The 14,766-nt window shown below is 37.6% G+C and overlaps 1 protein-coding gene across 6 annotated transcripts in view; it reads left to right on the forward strand.

Moving 5' to 3' along the window:
- Positions 1-14,766, forward strand: part of CDON (cell adhesion associated, oncogene regulated) — a 103,202-nt gene that overhangs the window by 82,636 nt on the left and 5,800 nt on the right. For all 6 annotated transcript variants that reach the window (XM_059930103.1, XM_059930104.1, XM_059930106.1 and 3 more), the window contains one exon: positions 229-308. In XM_059930103.1, coding sequence (XP_059786086.1) covers positions 229-308 — 80 coding nt within the window. The remainder of the gene's footprint in view (positions 1-228; positions 309-14,766) is intronic.

Below are 14,766 nucleotides of genomic sequence, written 5' to 3' on the forward strand. Positions count from 1 at the left end.
CATAAGAGTTAAGTTTTTGGAGAACACTTATAATATTGTGCAGAACTCATTTGTGGATACAAGTAAATAGTGATAAACATAACAGGGCTCAGGGAGATGGTTAAAATATACCACGTAGCCATTTATTGTTGGTGCGGCTTTTACATTTGAGATGATGTGGTCACTAGTCTATGGCACCTTCAGCACTCTTTCTTTTTCTCTTTTTCCCTGTACTTGCTTCCTGATAAGGGTGGTGGCCTGTACACGGCAGTACCTCAGACTGACCCGATGGAGTGCATTAGTTGTCGAAATTGTCGGAACAACAATAGGTATGTTGCTGTGTGTTTGCACAGGTGGTTGTGAATAGGTACGTGACTCCCTTTGTTATTCTCCCTTCAGCAAAGGAAGTTCTTAAAATTTTACCTAAGTCATAAAATCTCAGAATGTGGAGTCTTAAGTTTAAGGCTGTTACTCAGTTTTTGCCCCAGCTTTACAATTTTTACCTTTCTGTGCTTTGGTTTCTTTAGATATATTGACAATATTGATGACTTTATTTCTCACTGAGATACTTTTAAGAGGTTTGATGTTTTTGAAATCTTTAAATTAGTGTCATTCTCTGCATACAGACTTTATCTTTTCTCACCTGTTCTATTTTCAGTAGAGTTCTTTTCTATGGTATGTGATATTTTCTACTCTATATTCTGGATGAGAGCATGTTTGAATGTTAGGGGAAAAACCCTGTGTGTGTGGTAATGTTTTTTCATAGTAACATTACTGAAATTTTCGTATCAGATTATTCAATTTTTAAAAAATTCTTAAAACCTTAAGATAATTAAGTAGCATAATCTTGCTTTCTTTTAATTTCTGTTTTTTTAAATTAAGAGTTATATGTACTCACAATACTTAAGACAAGATAGAAATATGTAGAGTGAAATGTACATTTAAATTTTGACAGAATATTCAGAAAGCTTTCATGCTAGTTCTCTATGTATTAATCCCAAAGGATCATCAAATATTTTGTTGTACTGATGTTGCATCTGTCAGAAATCTCAGTTCTTTCTCTTACATAATGATGGTGTTTGATTACATGGTGTCAGAAGTCCTTCCCTCTAAAGCTCTGCAACTTAAAATTCATATTATAGTTAGTACATAAAATACCTGGAGTATGGACTGGAGTTTGGTTATTTCATTACTGAAATGGGATTTGACCCATATTTTTCAAACGAATTATGAAGTTAGCAGTTGCATCTGGGAGTTATCAAAACCAGAACTTGAAGAAGGATCTGGTCAACCACTGAATTAAAAGTACATTGTTTCATCATGTGTTTTGAGAGTTGCAGAGCAAAAGCAATAAAGCTTTCTGGAGATTTTTTTTTTTTTAATCATGTACTTAACCTACATCTTAGGGTTTCTATATTAGCAAGAGCCATCTGCCTGTTTTGTGTACTAAGATTTGCTTGTTACACTTTAAAATTCTGTATGACCCTAGCTAAATTTTAAGATGCTCGTAACAGTGAAGCTACAGTTTTGTCCTGAGCTTGTCAAAGGCTTTATCACAACTTGTTAGGAGCATGCTAAAGAACTGGTAAAGATGGTTCATACGCCTGGTAAGTAATCAGATGGACTTAATTAAAACACATCCTTTGTGGTTCCTGTGGCCATCAGCAAATGTGATTCAACCCAGACGTTAGAATGATGGAATGAGCGGGCCTCAGGTCTAAGAATAAGTAAACATAGGCTTTGCCACTGCTTAAATCTATGATCTTGGGAAAGTTATGTAATCTCTCTGAGGCTATTCCTTATCTGAGAAATGGAGAATTGTCCTAGATAGTGTAAAATTGCTCCCAACATACTCTGATTATAGATTTTGGTAATTTGCTGCTCGTCATCTTTATAATGAGGTATCATATCCTAGTACCAAAAATACATCCCATTTCCTTAAAAGAATTTGAATGACTTCTACCATCTTGCATTCATGGCCATTTTTGTATGTGTGAGCGTGTGTGTATGTGGCATTTGGGGGTTTTATTTTACATGTTTTTTTCCTTTAAGACAGTGGACAATTATATTTCTATTGGTTTTCAAGTTAATGGCCTCTTGCATTTCATGTTTGGGGGTTTTGTCTGGGAGCCTAGGTGAATTCTCTGCAGCCTGAGAAAGCCAGCTTCTCTTTCTCCCTGGCCTAAATCTTCTTCCTACCTCAGAGTCTACCTGTTTAGGGCAAACCTTCGCTTCCCTGCCTCGCCTCCGAGTTTAGCCAAGTGGCTCATCTGGCTTCCAAGAGCGCTTATGTGGTTTTGACACAGATGAACATCAATAAGTACCTATCTTCAACTCTGCCAAATTGAAATCATTAAATCTAAAGCGTCTAACTCCTTTAACGTTGTAACTGAAAACCGGTATCCCCTCTCAAGATCCCCAAGATGGCAAAATTTGTAATAAGCTTCTAATACTTAGAGGCAGGTGATATATCATGTACTCCCCAAATATGCACAATTTTCGTCAATTTACACTTTTAGAATGTCGACATTATCGCTAAGACTAAATTTGCGTTTCCTAATGCCAACCGAAAAGAGTGTGTACACAAAAAGAGGTATAATTTCAGTTAAGACATATGAGGGCTATCCTGGGGATATTTCAGAATTTTTCGCTCTTCAGTCAAAAGAAACATTTACTGGGCACTAGCCACTGGAATAGGTTCTGAGGTGTTTCCAGGCAGAAGGAATCACGAGTCATGGAAGGAGAAAGGATAATGCTTACAGGAGGGTAGATAGTCCAGTTCAGTGGTTATCAAACTTCAGCACACACTAGAACTAACTTGGAGCATTTGTAAAAACACAAATCACGAGGCTCTGCTTCTAGAGTTTGTGATTCAGTAGGTCTCGGGGACTGAGAATTTGCCTTTCTGATGAGTTCTGGGGCTACTGATGCTGCCGGTCCTGGGACCGTGCTTTGAGAAACACTGACATAATTTAGCTGGAGAAATGCAAATAGCGGGTAGCAGGATATAAAACTGGAAAACCAGTCTGAGTTTATATCATGGATGACCCTTACTGTCAGGGTTTAGTAGTTTATTTAATCAACATTTATTGAGTGCCCACCATGTCCTAGGTACTGGCCCAAGCTCTCCCTCCAGAGAGCCAACATAATAATAATAGTGATTCACAGCCAGAGCTTGAAGTATAGTGAGTAGAGTTTGAAGAAGCACATTGAATCTTGTAGTTTTCTATTTAAGGAATAGAAAAAAATCCCTATTGTTTCTGTAATATACAATACAGGAGGGATGTGAGATTTTTACATTAATCAAAAAGGGGGATATGGGTTAAGTGTTGAGAAACACCGGGCTTAGTGGCACAATGATTCTTTTGAAGATTTTTAAGAAAGGGAGCCATCTCTGCAAGATGTGTATAATAAGCTGGTTAATAGTAGTAGTCAGTACACTGGTAGGATTGGAGGGAGGAGACCAGTGTGACTACTTGTGTAATGAAGGCCTTAGCTTCACGCAAGGAATGGGGGTGGAAAGGAAGAGAAAAGTGAGATTCTAGAGCTGGAATCTTTAGGACTTAGCCATTGACTGATCGGGATCTGGGAAAAAATGGGAGGTTCAAATGAATAGAAAGTTTCAAACACGAATGACCTGGTAGTTGCCATGGTGATAGCCATAGAAATAAGAAATTTAATAAAGTGATATATGGAGGAAAGGTGATGAATTTGGTTTGGGGCTTTTAGAGTTTCAACTGCCAGTTGGGTATCTAAGTCAAGGAGACAGGAAAATGCTGGTCTTGGGTTCAGGGGTTAGATTGGGACAATGATCTGTATATTTCAGAGTCATTTGTATCAAAGTGATAGAATTTAAGAATAGGTGGGATCACCAATGGAGACAATAACCTTGGCAGTTTGATTATATTTATATATTTATTTAAGGTATTTGTTTGCTTTATTTCTTAAGTTGTTTTTTTTTTAAGCTTTTTGATGTGGACCATTTTTAAGTCTTTATTGAATTTGTTACAATATTGCTTCTGTTTTATGTTTTGGTTTTTTTTGGCCCTGAGGCATGTGGGATCTTAGCTCCCCGACCAGGGATTGAACCCACACCCCCGGCATTGGAAGGCGAAGTCTTAACCACTACACGACCAGGGAAGTCCCTATTTCTTAAGTATTTAAAGTGATTAGACATCTTTTTTATAATCCTCTCTTTTATTATTTTTTGCTTATTGCCTTGATATATCTTCAAAGAGATGAGGAAAGGGGTGTGAAAATCAGGAGAGTGAAAGGGAAAGAGGATTCATTCATTCATTTATTCATTCAATGGACATTTGTTGAAGGTCTACAGTGGGCCAAGCACCAAGATAGGTCCTGAGGCTACAGTTGTGAGCAAAACAGGCATTGTCCCTGCCTTCACTGAGCTTAGAGTTTGATGGGGAGACATATCTTTTTAAAAAATGACATAATAATCATAAAAATGAATATATAATTAAAACTGGATGCTTTAAAGACAAAGTAAAGAATGTAGTAGAAAGGAAAGACTTCCCTAAGCAAGTGACATTTAGCTCTGAAGAATTTGTAAAACTAGGTAAGAGAGAATGGGGATAGGTTTAAAGCTTTCCAGGCAAAGGCAAGGTACCATTTATGCAAAATCTTTAAAGTAGAATGCCGGAATCCTCACAGAACTTAAAGAAGGCTAATGTGGCAGGAACCTAGTAAGCAAAAGGGTCAGAGGTAGAAGATGAGTGAAATCAGATGGTACGGAGCCATGGCGAGTCAGTGAAAGATTTTAAGTAAATGAACACTGTGATAGAGCACTCCAGAGGATAGAGTTTGGAGAATCCATTGGATGGCACAGGAAGGGATACAGGGGACCAGTTGGATGGCTGTGGCAGTAGTCCAGACGAGAAATAGTGCAGTAAGATAGCTACAGTAGATACAGAGAGAAGTATGTGGGTTGGAGAGATTTAGGAGGTGCAGTTTTTAAAAAAGACATGAGTAATTGTGTGAGGAGGCAGCAGAGGGGGAGGTGTCAAGGATGGTGTCCAGGTAATTGGATGCCGTCACTGAACGAGGAAACACTGCAGGAAAGAGCTTATACCTGTCTACCCCTCACACACCTGGGACTCATCCCCTTAGACCCCAGGGGTGCCTCATCAAACTCACCTTGACCCAGGGCAGCTGTCTTAGTCCACAGGTGCCTGAGAACTGACGAAGGCCTTTCCACGTGGAATCTTGCCTGCACTGTGTCCTGCCACCCCAGTTTGTTTTTTTCTGCCTTCTTAGGTTTAAACTTGAATGTATTTCTTAGAGTGGTCTTTTAAGAAGCAAGTCATTTCCAACCTGAGGCGACTTTTATCATTCTTCTATTTTAGTCATAGAAAAGTTTGCTTTTCTTGTCTAAACTGGCACATTGACATGCAGATTTTTTTTTTTTTCATTGCCAACCTTAGGTCCCTTTTACCATCCTTCTATTTTAGTCATAGAAAAGTTTGCTTTTCTTGTCTAAACTGGCACATTGACATGCAGATTTTTTTTTTTTTTCATTGCCAACCTTAGGTCCCTTTTATCATCCTTCTATTTTAGTCATAGAAAAGTTTGCTTTTCTTGTCTAAACTGGCATATTGACATGCAGATTTGACAACAGATAAGAGGGGCATGTGCACTCCAGCAATCTGTGGAGTTTTATTTGCTTCTAGGGCTCTTGTGGCATTTGTAGAAGACTGCCTGCCTCACTGGGCTCAATCCATGTGAGCTTCTCAGGTTTGAGAGTAGCATGTAATAGCTCCCTCTGAACAGCTGGAAAGAAGCATATTTAATGAGGCTTTTCAGGGAGCTAGCCCCCTACACAAAAGACTCAACTGAGAGTCTTGTGCAATTTGGGCACTGCAAGAGTTAAACAGATTTTAATCAAATAAATCAATAGCTTTCTACCCACCTCCTCTCCTCAATTCAAAAAGCAGTAGTGCAGTTCTGGATATGTAATCAAATGGGGTTTGTCAGTTGCTTGGCTAGTTTAATGGGAAGGGATTGACATTAAATCTGGTCTGTTTACCATCAGTCTTGATAATTTGTAAGAGAGTAGAGAGGACACTGATGAAATTCACAGATGAACAAACTGAGAGGTCCCATCAGGAGGGAACAAAAAAATTAACTTTAAGGGTCCTAGAGAGATTGGAAATGGGCAGGAAGTAGCCAAGTAAAAATCAGCTTGGAAAAATGTATATAATCCATCTGGGAAAAAAAGTACTATCTATACCTGGCTGTTGGTCAAGAGGAGAAATAAAGCTATTCGGAATAGTGCTTTAGAACACATAGATATTATAAATGACTTCCGAGTTTTTACATAATGATCACCTTAAAAGTCTTTGTATTGTTGGGTTTGGGGGTGCTCTTTCGCCAACTTGAAACTTTCCACTGCTGTCAGATATACTCAAGTAAAAATAGTGTCTAGAGATGAATATGAAAACATTTCATTATAGTAGTAGTTCTTTCAGACCTAGAGTTTGGTCTACCCAGTTGGTTTGTTAAGTATGAAAACAACTGCTTATCCAGGACACCTAGACTCTTCCCTGCAGCAGGTTAATTTGTTATGACTAAACCATCTATCCCTGTCTACTCAGCTACTTCAGAACTAGCCATAAAACCAAAGGAAGGAAACACGACAAAGCCTAAGATTTGGATTCTCTTCCATCTATGGTAATCAGCCTGATTCCCTAAGAAAAATATTGAAAGAACTATGTCTGATTTCTTTAATTGATCAGTACCTTCCTTTTGAGTTACATATCTCCTACTTTTGACGTGGAGACCCAATCCTGTTGTCAGGGAGTCACGTGGTTAGACTAGTACTTTTGGTCTTTTATTTGTAGGATTGTGTGTGTGTGTGTGTGTGTGTGTGTGTGTGTGTGAACTTGTCATGTTCAGTAATACACTCAGTCATTTATAGTCACCCAACATGTTGTTGGGTGACAGTCACCAAGAAACTAATTCCCAAAAGGAAATTCCCACTGCAAGGCTTGGGTCACTGCAGCATCCAACAAAGAGTGTACGGTGAGAATGGAGAAACTTTATGGGCCCTGGAGGAATGTCATCAGGGTTCTGTTGCACAGTTACTGATGACTTCCCCAAAATAAGGGCTAAGTCAGCAAAATGACAGACACAGGGGCAAGAGGAAACAGCAGGGGTGAGCTGAATATTAAAACAAACCACCACCAAGATGAAACCGTTTCAGGAGATGTTCATGAAGCACGTTCATGAAAATAAGTATCACACATTCAAGAGGTTCATGGGTAGTTAGTCCCTGCCCTCCAGGGATAATCAAAAGAGGAAACTTAAGGCAAAATGTATATAATTATCTAATCAGAGTTATTCTGCACATAATCATGCCTAACAAATATTCAGCTGTGTAATCAGAAATGGGATACTTCTCTGCAAAATATTTTGGAGGTGCTATGTAGTTTTACTGGAATGTCCAAAATATGTTTAGTCAAATACTAAAGCAATGTATTCTTTCAAGAACAATTCTATGCTGCTATTCCAATTTCTTATTTCCTAGTCTGTGCTATTCAGATTGTTGGTGAAAGAATATTTTATTTTTATGACTCTATAATAGTCATTCTCCTATCTTACAGCTTGGTCAGACAGGCCTCTCCTGTTTACTAAAAGATGTCTTAGTAATAAACTAACAGGTCCCAGACTACCTGAATTCTTGCAAAACAGCACAGATTTCTGTATGTGGCAAGATGCACAGAGTTCTATTTACTCAATGTTTTAAAATTAGGAAAAGTCGTTTCATTGAGCCAGAGACAACTCAGTGAAAACTTTCACCCCACATTAAGCCAATAATAACTGCAGTTGAAAGATTGTTTGAGAAGTCTAAGATAATAAAATTACAAGCTCTTTGTATCATGTAAACTGTAAGATGTGCATTATAAAAGCATCTTAATGAATGTGATACATTTGCAGACACAGACATTTGCCCTTTTCTCTCTCACTTGTTATAGATTTGGGTCTCTTACATTTATGTATATACAGGTATTATTTTTGTGATTATCTGATTGCTTTAGAAACTTTAGGGACTTCCCTGGCAGTCCAGTGGTTAAGACTCTGTGCTTCCACTGCAGGGGGCATGGGTTCGATCCCTGGTCAGGGAATTAAGATCCCGCATGCCACGCAGCAAGGCAAAAATAAATAAATAAATAAAGCCACAGTTTTTTAAAAAAAAAGAAATTTTAATTAAAGCGTTATCAGTAAAAGAATTGTTTCACATGTTATATGCCTAATTATATTCAGAACAGGTATTATATTCCTTTTTTATCGACTATGTCCTCTGTGCTTATATCTTAGCATGTAGCCCCCAAGTTGAAGCCATTTTTATGTCAACACATGTAGACATCCAGAAATGAACTAAAAGTAAGGTGACTGAATTTTTTATATTTGGTTATCTATGTGGTTAATTACCGACGATTGTGAGTTAGGGTTCGGCGTACTAGAAAATTTTAGATCAGTTTGGTTTATCATGTTGAAATTTGGGTTATAATCACGTTAACAGTCTAACTCAAATGACGATGTTACTACCAGCACCACCCTGTTAATTGAGAGTCACAGTTCGGAATAAAAGTATGCACTGCTGTGATTTTCTGTATCATTTACCTGAAAAATAGCTGCTAAAGAATATGTAATAGGAAATTGCACTTTTCTCTTGCTAAATATCTGTAATTTCTTTTAAAACATATGTATATTCTGCTTGTTAAGTCCCAGCACATAAAGCCAGGTGACAGTATCAGCTCTTTAATTACCATCCATTGTAGTTGGCCCTGGCTCTTCTGTCCTGACCATCCCTCGGTCCTGTCCCATCCATGTAGTTCACCTTCTTTCTCACGAAAGTGCTCTACACTCAAACTGTTAGACTGCCCTTAGATTTCCTTTAAACATCTTGTCCTTTGCTTTAAATTAAAGAAATGAGAAGGACAGAAAAGAAACTAAAAGGAACAAAACAACAGAAGAATTTAAGGCATCTTATCTGGTGAGTCTTCATTATTTTATGTCAGCATTATGAAATTAAATTCATATTAGATTTATATAAGCCAATTATTAACTTATAATATCTTGTGTTTAGGGAACTGCCCTGGTGTTTCAAATTCTGGCAAGTATATTTTTTTCCTACACCTTAACTTTACTTCTTTAAATGAAAACTTCTCTTTCTGACCTGATCCTCTTTTGTCTTTCAGGTTTCTAGCACCTTTGTATTACTTCCAGATTCCTGCAGAGAAATGGAGCATCATCAAGCCAGAAGCTCACTTAGTTTGTTTTACATCATGATTGGGGATTTCATTAAGTGCCTGACTGTGCTCCATTGTCTCACTAAGAGCTTTCTCTGCCACCTAGGACAGGCATTGCCCGTCCTCCAGAAGACTGAATTTTAAGTCAGAGAACTTTGAAGCCAAGAGGTAGAAGAAAAACCGAACAACAGAGCTAGTATTGAACAAGGACAGAGATAACTACTATTGTACAAAAATCTTAAGGGGTAAGTGTGTGGTTCATTCTCACTTTATTTTTTTGGCCGTGCCGAGCGGCATGCAGGATCTTAGTTCCCTGACCAGGGATCGAACCTGTGTCCCCTGCAGTGGAAGCATGAAGTCTTAACCATTGGACCGCCAGGGAAGTCCCGTGGTTCATTCTCACTTTAATCTACGTGTATTATCTTAGTTTTAGGTATGGTCTGTTATAAGGTATCTTGACCAATTAGTTTAATTGTTGCTCCTTGATAATAAATTTACTTGCTTACAGAAAAGGTTATTTAAAAAGTCTGATGTTCTAATGTTTATTATTTATTTAGTCACCATTTTTGAGATCATACGATGTGCCATTTACTGTGTGCTTGGTGCTGGACATTATGATCTTAATTAGAGTCTAACATGCATTAGTACTTTTATTACTTCCTAGACAATAAAATACTTTAGAACATTTTAACTCCAGTTCCCTCCCCAGTGTTTTGTTATTTTTGTCGTGTGGTTTAATTCTATAAATATTTAAAATCCTTTAAGACAATACAGTTACTGTTTTTTGCAGTCAATATTTAGTCACAATTCCCAACATTACCTTTGTTGCTATTCATCCCTTCTTTTTTTTTTTAACCAGTTTTTATTGGAGTATAGTTGATTTACAATGTTGTATTAGTTTCAGGTGTACAGCAAAGTGAATCAGTTATACATGTACATATAACCACTCTTTTTTAGATTCTTTTCTCATATAGGTCATAACAGAGTATTGAGTAGAGTTCCCCGTGCTATACAGTAGGTTCTTATTAATTATCTATTTTATATAGTGTAGTGTATATATTTCAGTCCCAATCTCCCAATTTATCCCAACCCCCTTCCCCCCTTGGTAACCATAAGTTTGTCTTCTACATCTGTGACTCTATTTCTGTTTTGTAAATAAGTTCATTTGTACCATTTTTTTAGATTCCATATATAAGCAATGTCATATGATATTTGTCTTTCTCTGTCTGACTTACTTCACTCAATATGATGATCTCTAGGTCCATCTATGTCACTACAAATGGCATTATTTCATTCTTCTTTTATGGCTGAGTAATATTCCATTGTATATATGTACCACATCTTCTGTATCCATTCATCTGTCGATGGACATTTAGGTTGCTTCCATGTCCTGAAAATTGTACGTAGTGCTGCAGTAAACACTGAGGTGCATGTGTCTTTTTGAATTATGGTTTTCTCCAGGTATATGGCCAGGAGTGAGATTGCTGGATCATATGGTAGCTCTATTTTTGGTTTTTTAAGGAACCTCCATACTGTTCTCCACAGTGGCTGCACCAATTTACATTCCCACCAACAGTGTAGGAGGGTTCCCTTTTCTCCACACCCTCTCCCTCGTTTATTGTTTGTAGATTTTTCTGTATTTCTTCCTGTTGTCTGCTGGTACTCATTTTCCCTCAACTTGAAGAATTCCCTATAGTATTTCTTGTAGTACAGGTCTGAGGGTTACATATTCTCCCAGGTTTTTTGTCTGGAAATGTCTTCAATTCATTTTCCTTTTCAAAGGGTATTTATTACTGTTCATTAAATTCTAGGTTGGCAGTTACTTTCTTTTTGTGCTTTAACAATGTCATTCCATTATTTTGTTGCTTCTATTGTTTCTGTTGAAGAATCATCTATACAGCTGTTTTTCCCTTTCAAGGTGATAATGTCTTTTTCTTCTGGCTGCTTTTATGATTTTCACTTTGTATTTTTGCTTCCAGCAGTTTAATTATTCACATTTGAAAGTATAATTTTCTTTGTATTTATTCTGCTCAGGGTTCATAGAACTTCTTAAATCTGTGGCTTGAACTTTCATCAGTTTTAGAAAATTCTTAGCCTTTATCTCTCCAGATATAGCTTTTATCCCATTCTCTCTTTTCTGTCCTTCAGAGAGATTCCAACTTTACAGGCATACCTTGGAGATATCGAGGGTTTGGTTCCAGACCACTGCAATAAATTGAATATTGCAATAAAGTGAGTCACATGAATTTTTTGCTTATGTCCAAAAAAATGTACATACCTTAATTTAAAAATACTTTATTGCTTAAAAAAATGCTCACCATCATCTGAGCCTTCAGTGAGTCATAAGCGTTTCACTGGTGGAGGGTCTTGCCTCGATGTTGATGGCTGTTGACTGATCAGGGTGATGGTTGCTGAAGGCTGGAATGACTGTGGCAATTTCTTAAAATAAGACAACAGTGTTTGTGGCACCTCAAAACAACTACAGTCAAAGGTCACTGATTACAGATCACCATAACAAATATAATAATAATGAAAAAGTTTGAAATATTTCGAGAGTTAACCAAAATGTATCACAGAGACAGAAGGGAGCAAACGCTGTTGGAAAAATGGCGCTGATCAACTTGCTTGACGCAGGGTTGCCACAAACCTTCAGTTTGTATAAAACGCGTTATCTGCGAAGTGTAATAAAGTGAAGCATAATAAAATGAGGTGTGCCTGCATATATTTTTGAGCTTTTTTCTATGCCTCGTATGCCTCTTAAGCTTCTTTCTATATTTTCCATCCTTTTGTGTCTGTGCTTCAGTCTGAAGACTGTGCAGAGACACGCTTCATGTTCAGTAAACCTCTAGTCATCTGTGTTCAGTTTGGTCTTAACTCCATGAATTGAGTTCTTCGTTTAGGTATTCTACTTTTTAGTTTAGAAATTCCAAATAATAATTATTATTAGATTCTAAGTCTCTGTTAAAATTCTCCATCTTGTCACCTGTTTTCTTGAATATGTTCATCCAGTTCTTTTAAAATCTTTGTCTCCTAACTCAATATCTGCATCACTTAGTTTTCTCTTGTTTCTGTCTCCAGAAATGCCAGGTAACTTTTTATTGAATTCTGGACATTGCATATAAAAACTCATAGAGGCTCTGGAAGATGTTTTCTTGCCCCAGAAAGGATTTACTTTTGCTTTTGGCAGGCAGTTAGGCAAGGGGCAGATCATTTTAACCCAATTAGTGATTGAGCTGATTTAATGCTGAGTTTCAGTCTTTTTAAAAGCCTTGTCTATTCCTGCTTCACTGTTATTTTTACAATGTAACCCTTCAAGAGTCCCAATGAAAAGCCTCGAGTGTTTACTGGGCCTTTTCTCTTTGGTAGGCTCTGAACTCCAATTTCTGTCTTCCCAGCCCCAGGAAACTGCCAGAAGTTCTGCTCAGCTCCTTAGCCACTTCCTGCTTGACGTCTTAGTGTTTCATCCTGCACTGAACTGGGCAGATGCCTCATGAGGAAAAATGGTGCTGAAACTCACATTTACCTTCTTTCTGGAATCTCAGCCACTTAAGTGCTAGAGTAGCTCTCTGATGATTTTGACAGATTTAAACTAAAATTTCTCCATCTTTTTTAGTTGCCAAGTTGTTCTTGGCAGGAGAGTTGTTCTGATATAAACTAATCAGCCATAGCCAGAAGCCAGGAACTTAATTTTTAAGAATGATTTCCAGCGAATCATGGTAGCCATATAGATTCCCCTAACCAGAGATATTTATGGTTTTTTGAAATCAGAATCCTTCTTACTCTCTAAATCCACAATTGCCATCTAATGTAATTTCCTCAATTATAAGACACTTGAGTCTGAAATAGCATGGAAGAATACACACTGGTCTCTAGCTGGAATGTGGGAAGTACCCTGTTCTCATCAGCTATACATCTATAACCCATCTCAAAGTTGAGTGCTCCCAGTGTCTTTTATACCTTCTTATATTACACTTACTATATTATATTGTAACCATTTGTTTACTTTTTCTCCTCTGCTAGACTGAGAGCTGGAACCTGTTGTATTTATCTTTATACTTTCAGTGTCTACCACAGTGTCTGACATTTAGAAAGTATCAGCAAATGGTTTTAGAATAAAGGGTTCTTCTAAGTAACGTTATTTATAGATATATCATATCTATTAAATTCTCATTAGTAGTCGTTTGAATGCAAAAAGATTTTTCCAGGAGTTCCCTGGCACTCCAGTGGTTAGGACTCAGCGCTTTCACTGCCGTGGCCCCGGCTTCAATCCCTGGTCGGGGAACTAAAATCCTGTAAGCCATGCGGCACGGCCAAAAAAAAAAAAAAAAAAAAACAAGAAGATTTTTCCCCTGGACTTGCCCCACATTTTGGGTGAGTTACCCTGTTTAGAGTCTGTGGATTCTCATGAATTGAATATATTCAGGGGGATTTTCAGGTTCCCTGGGTATTGAGACAGTGGAAGAGACTAATGAAAAAAGAGACTGATAACATGGACATTTCTAAATGGATGTCGAGAGATTCGTGTTCACCCTTGTCAGCGCCCCGGAAAGAAATTTTAAGTTCAGAGTTGAATAAAATGTACAGCAGACCAATAAGGAATGCCACGCTCTCCTGGAGTCGTGATCTGTCCAGCGCAGGGCTTTGATTCTGACTCCAACAAACTTTCTTCCACACCAGTGCTCCCTCCACGTTTGACTGCCTTAACACTTGCATGGGGACACAGATTTTCTTTCAATCAGGTATGTATCTTTCCTGTATTATTAAAAGTTAAAATTACAGTCATATTAGATAATGCTGTAGTCAAATTATTCTGTGCAGATGAATACCTGACAGACATACTTTGCTTTCATGCCAGGTGACTGGTATCTGAATTCTACTAAGTGTATAGTGAATATATTTCTCTATTTGAAATTAAAGTTGGACTTATTTAAATTAAGGATTTGGTTTCCTGACAGATGTCTTATTCTCTTTCAGGTTCCGAGTCTTTATGCTTAGGATTTGGTATTTCTAATAACTTGAACCAACAGAAATGCTGGTAACAGTTGCATGGACTTCCTTTTACTGATATTCTTACGCTCCAGAAACATACCATCCCATGTTAAAAGGATGGAAGTCCAAAGAATTCTTATCTTTATTCCCTAACATGCCTAGCTCCATCATACTACTGGTCAGTCCTGTGTGTTTCCTACCTAACAAACCCAGATCAAAGCCAAATGAAATGTCTTCTCCAGACTTTTCTCACTCCTAATTTTATAAATAAAAAATATTTTTATTTTATATATAAATACTTCTTAGATTCCAGTTTCTGTTAATGATGGACTAGCTTGATCATCCACAGGAAATAATGATGAAATTGGACAATCTGAAAGTATTGTAGAGTAACCAGAAACAGGCAGAAACTGAATAAATCTAACCTTGAAAGACAATGGGTGACATTTGTTTATGGGTTTTTGCCTGAGGGCATTCTCCAATCTTGGGTCAAGAACACAAACTGAAGGTGTTGAAGGATGGAGTTTGAGGC

This window comes from Balaenoptera ricei, chromosome 8 (assembly GCF_028023285.1).
Source record: "Balaenoptera ricei isolate mBalRic1 chromosome 8, mBalRic1.hap2, whole genome shotgun sequence".
Classification (NCBI taxonomy): Eukaryota; Metazoa; Chordata; class Mammalia; order Artiodactyla; family Balaenopteridae; genus Balaenoptera; species Balaenoptera ricei.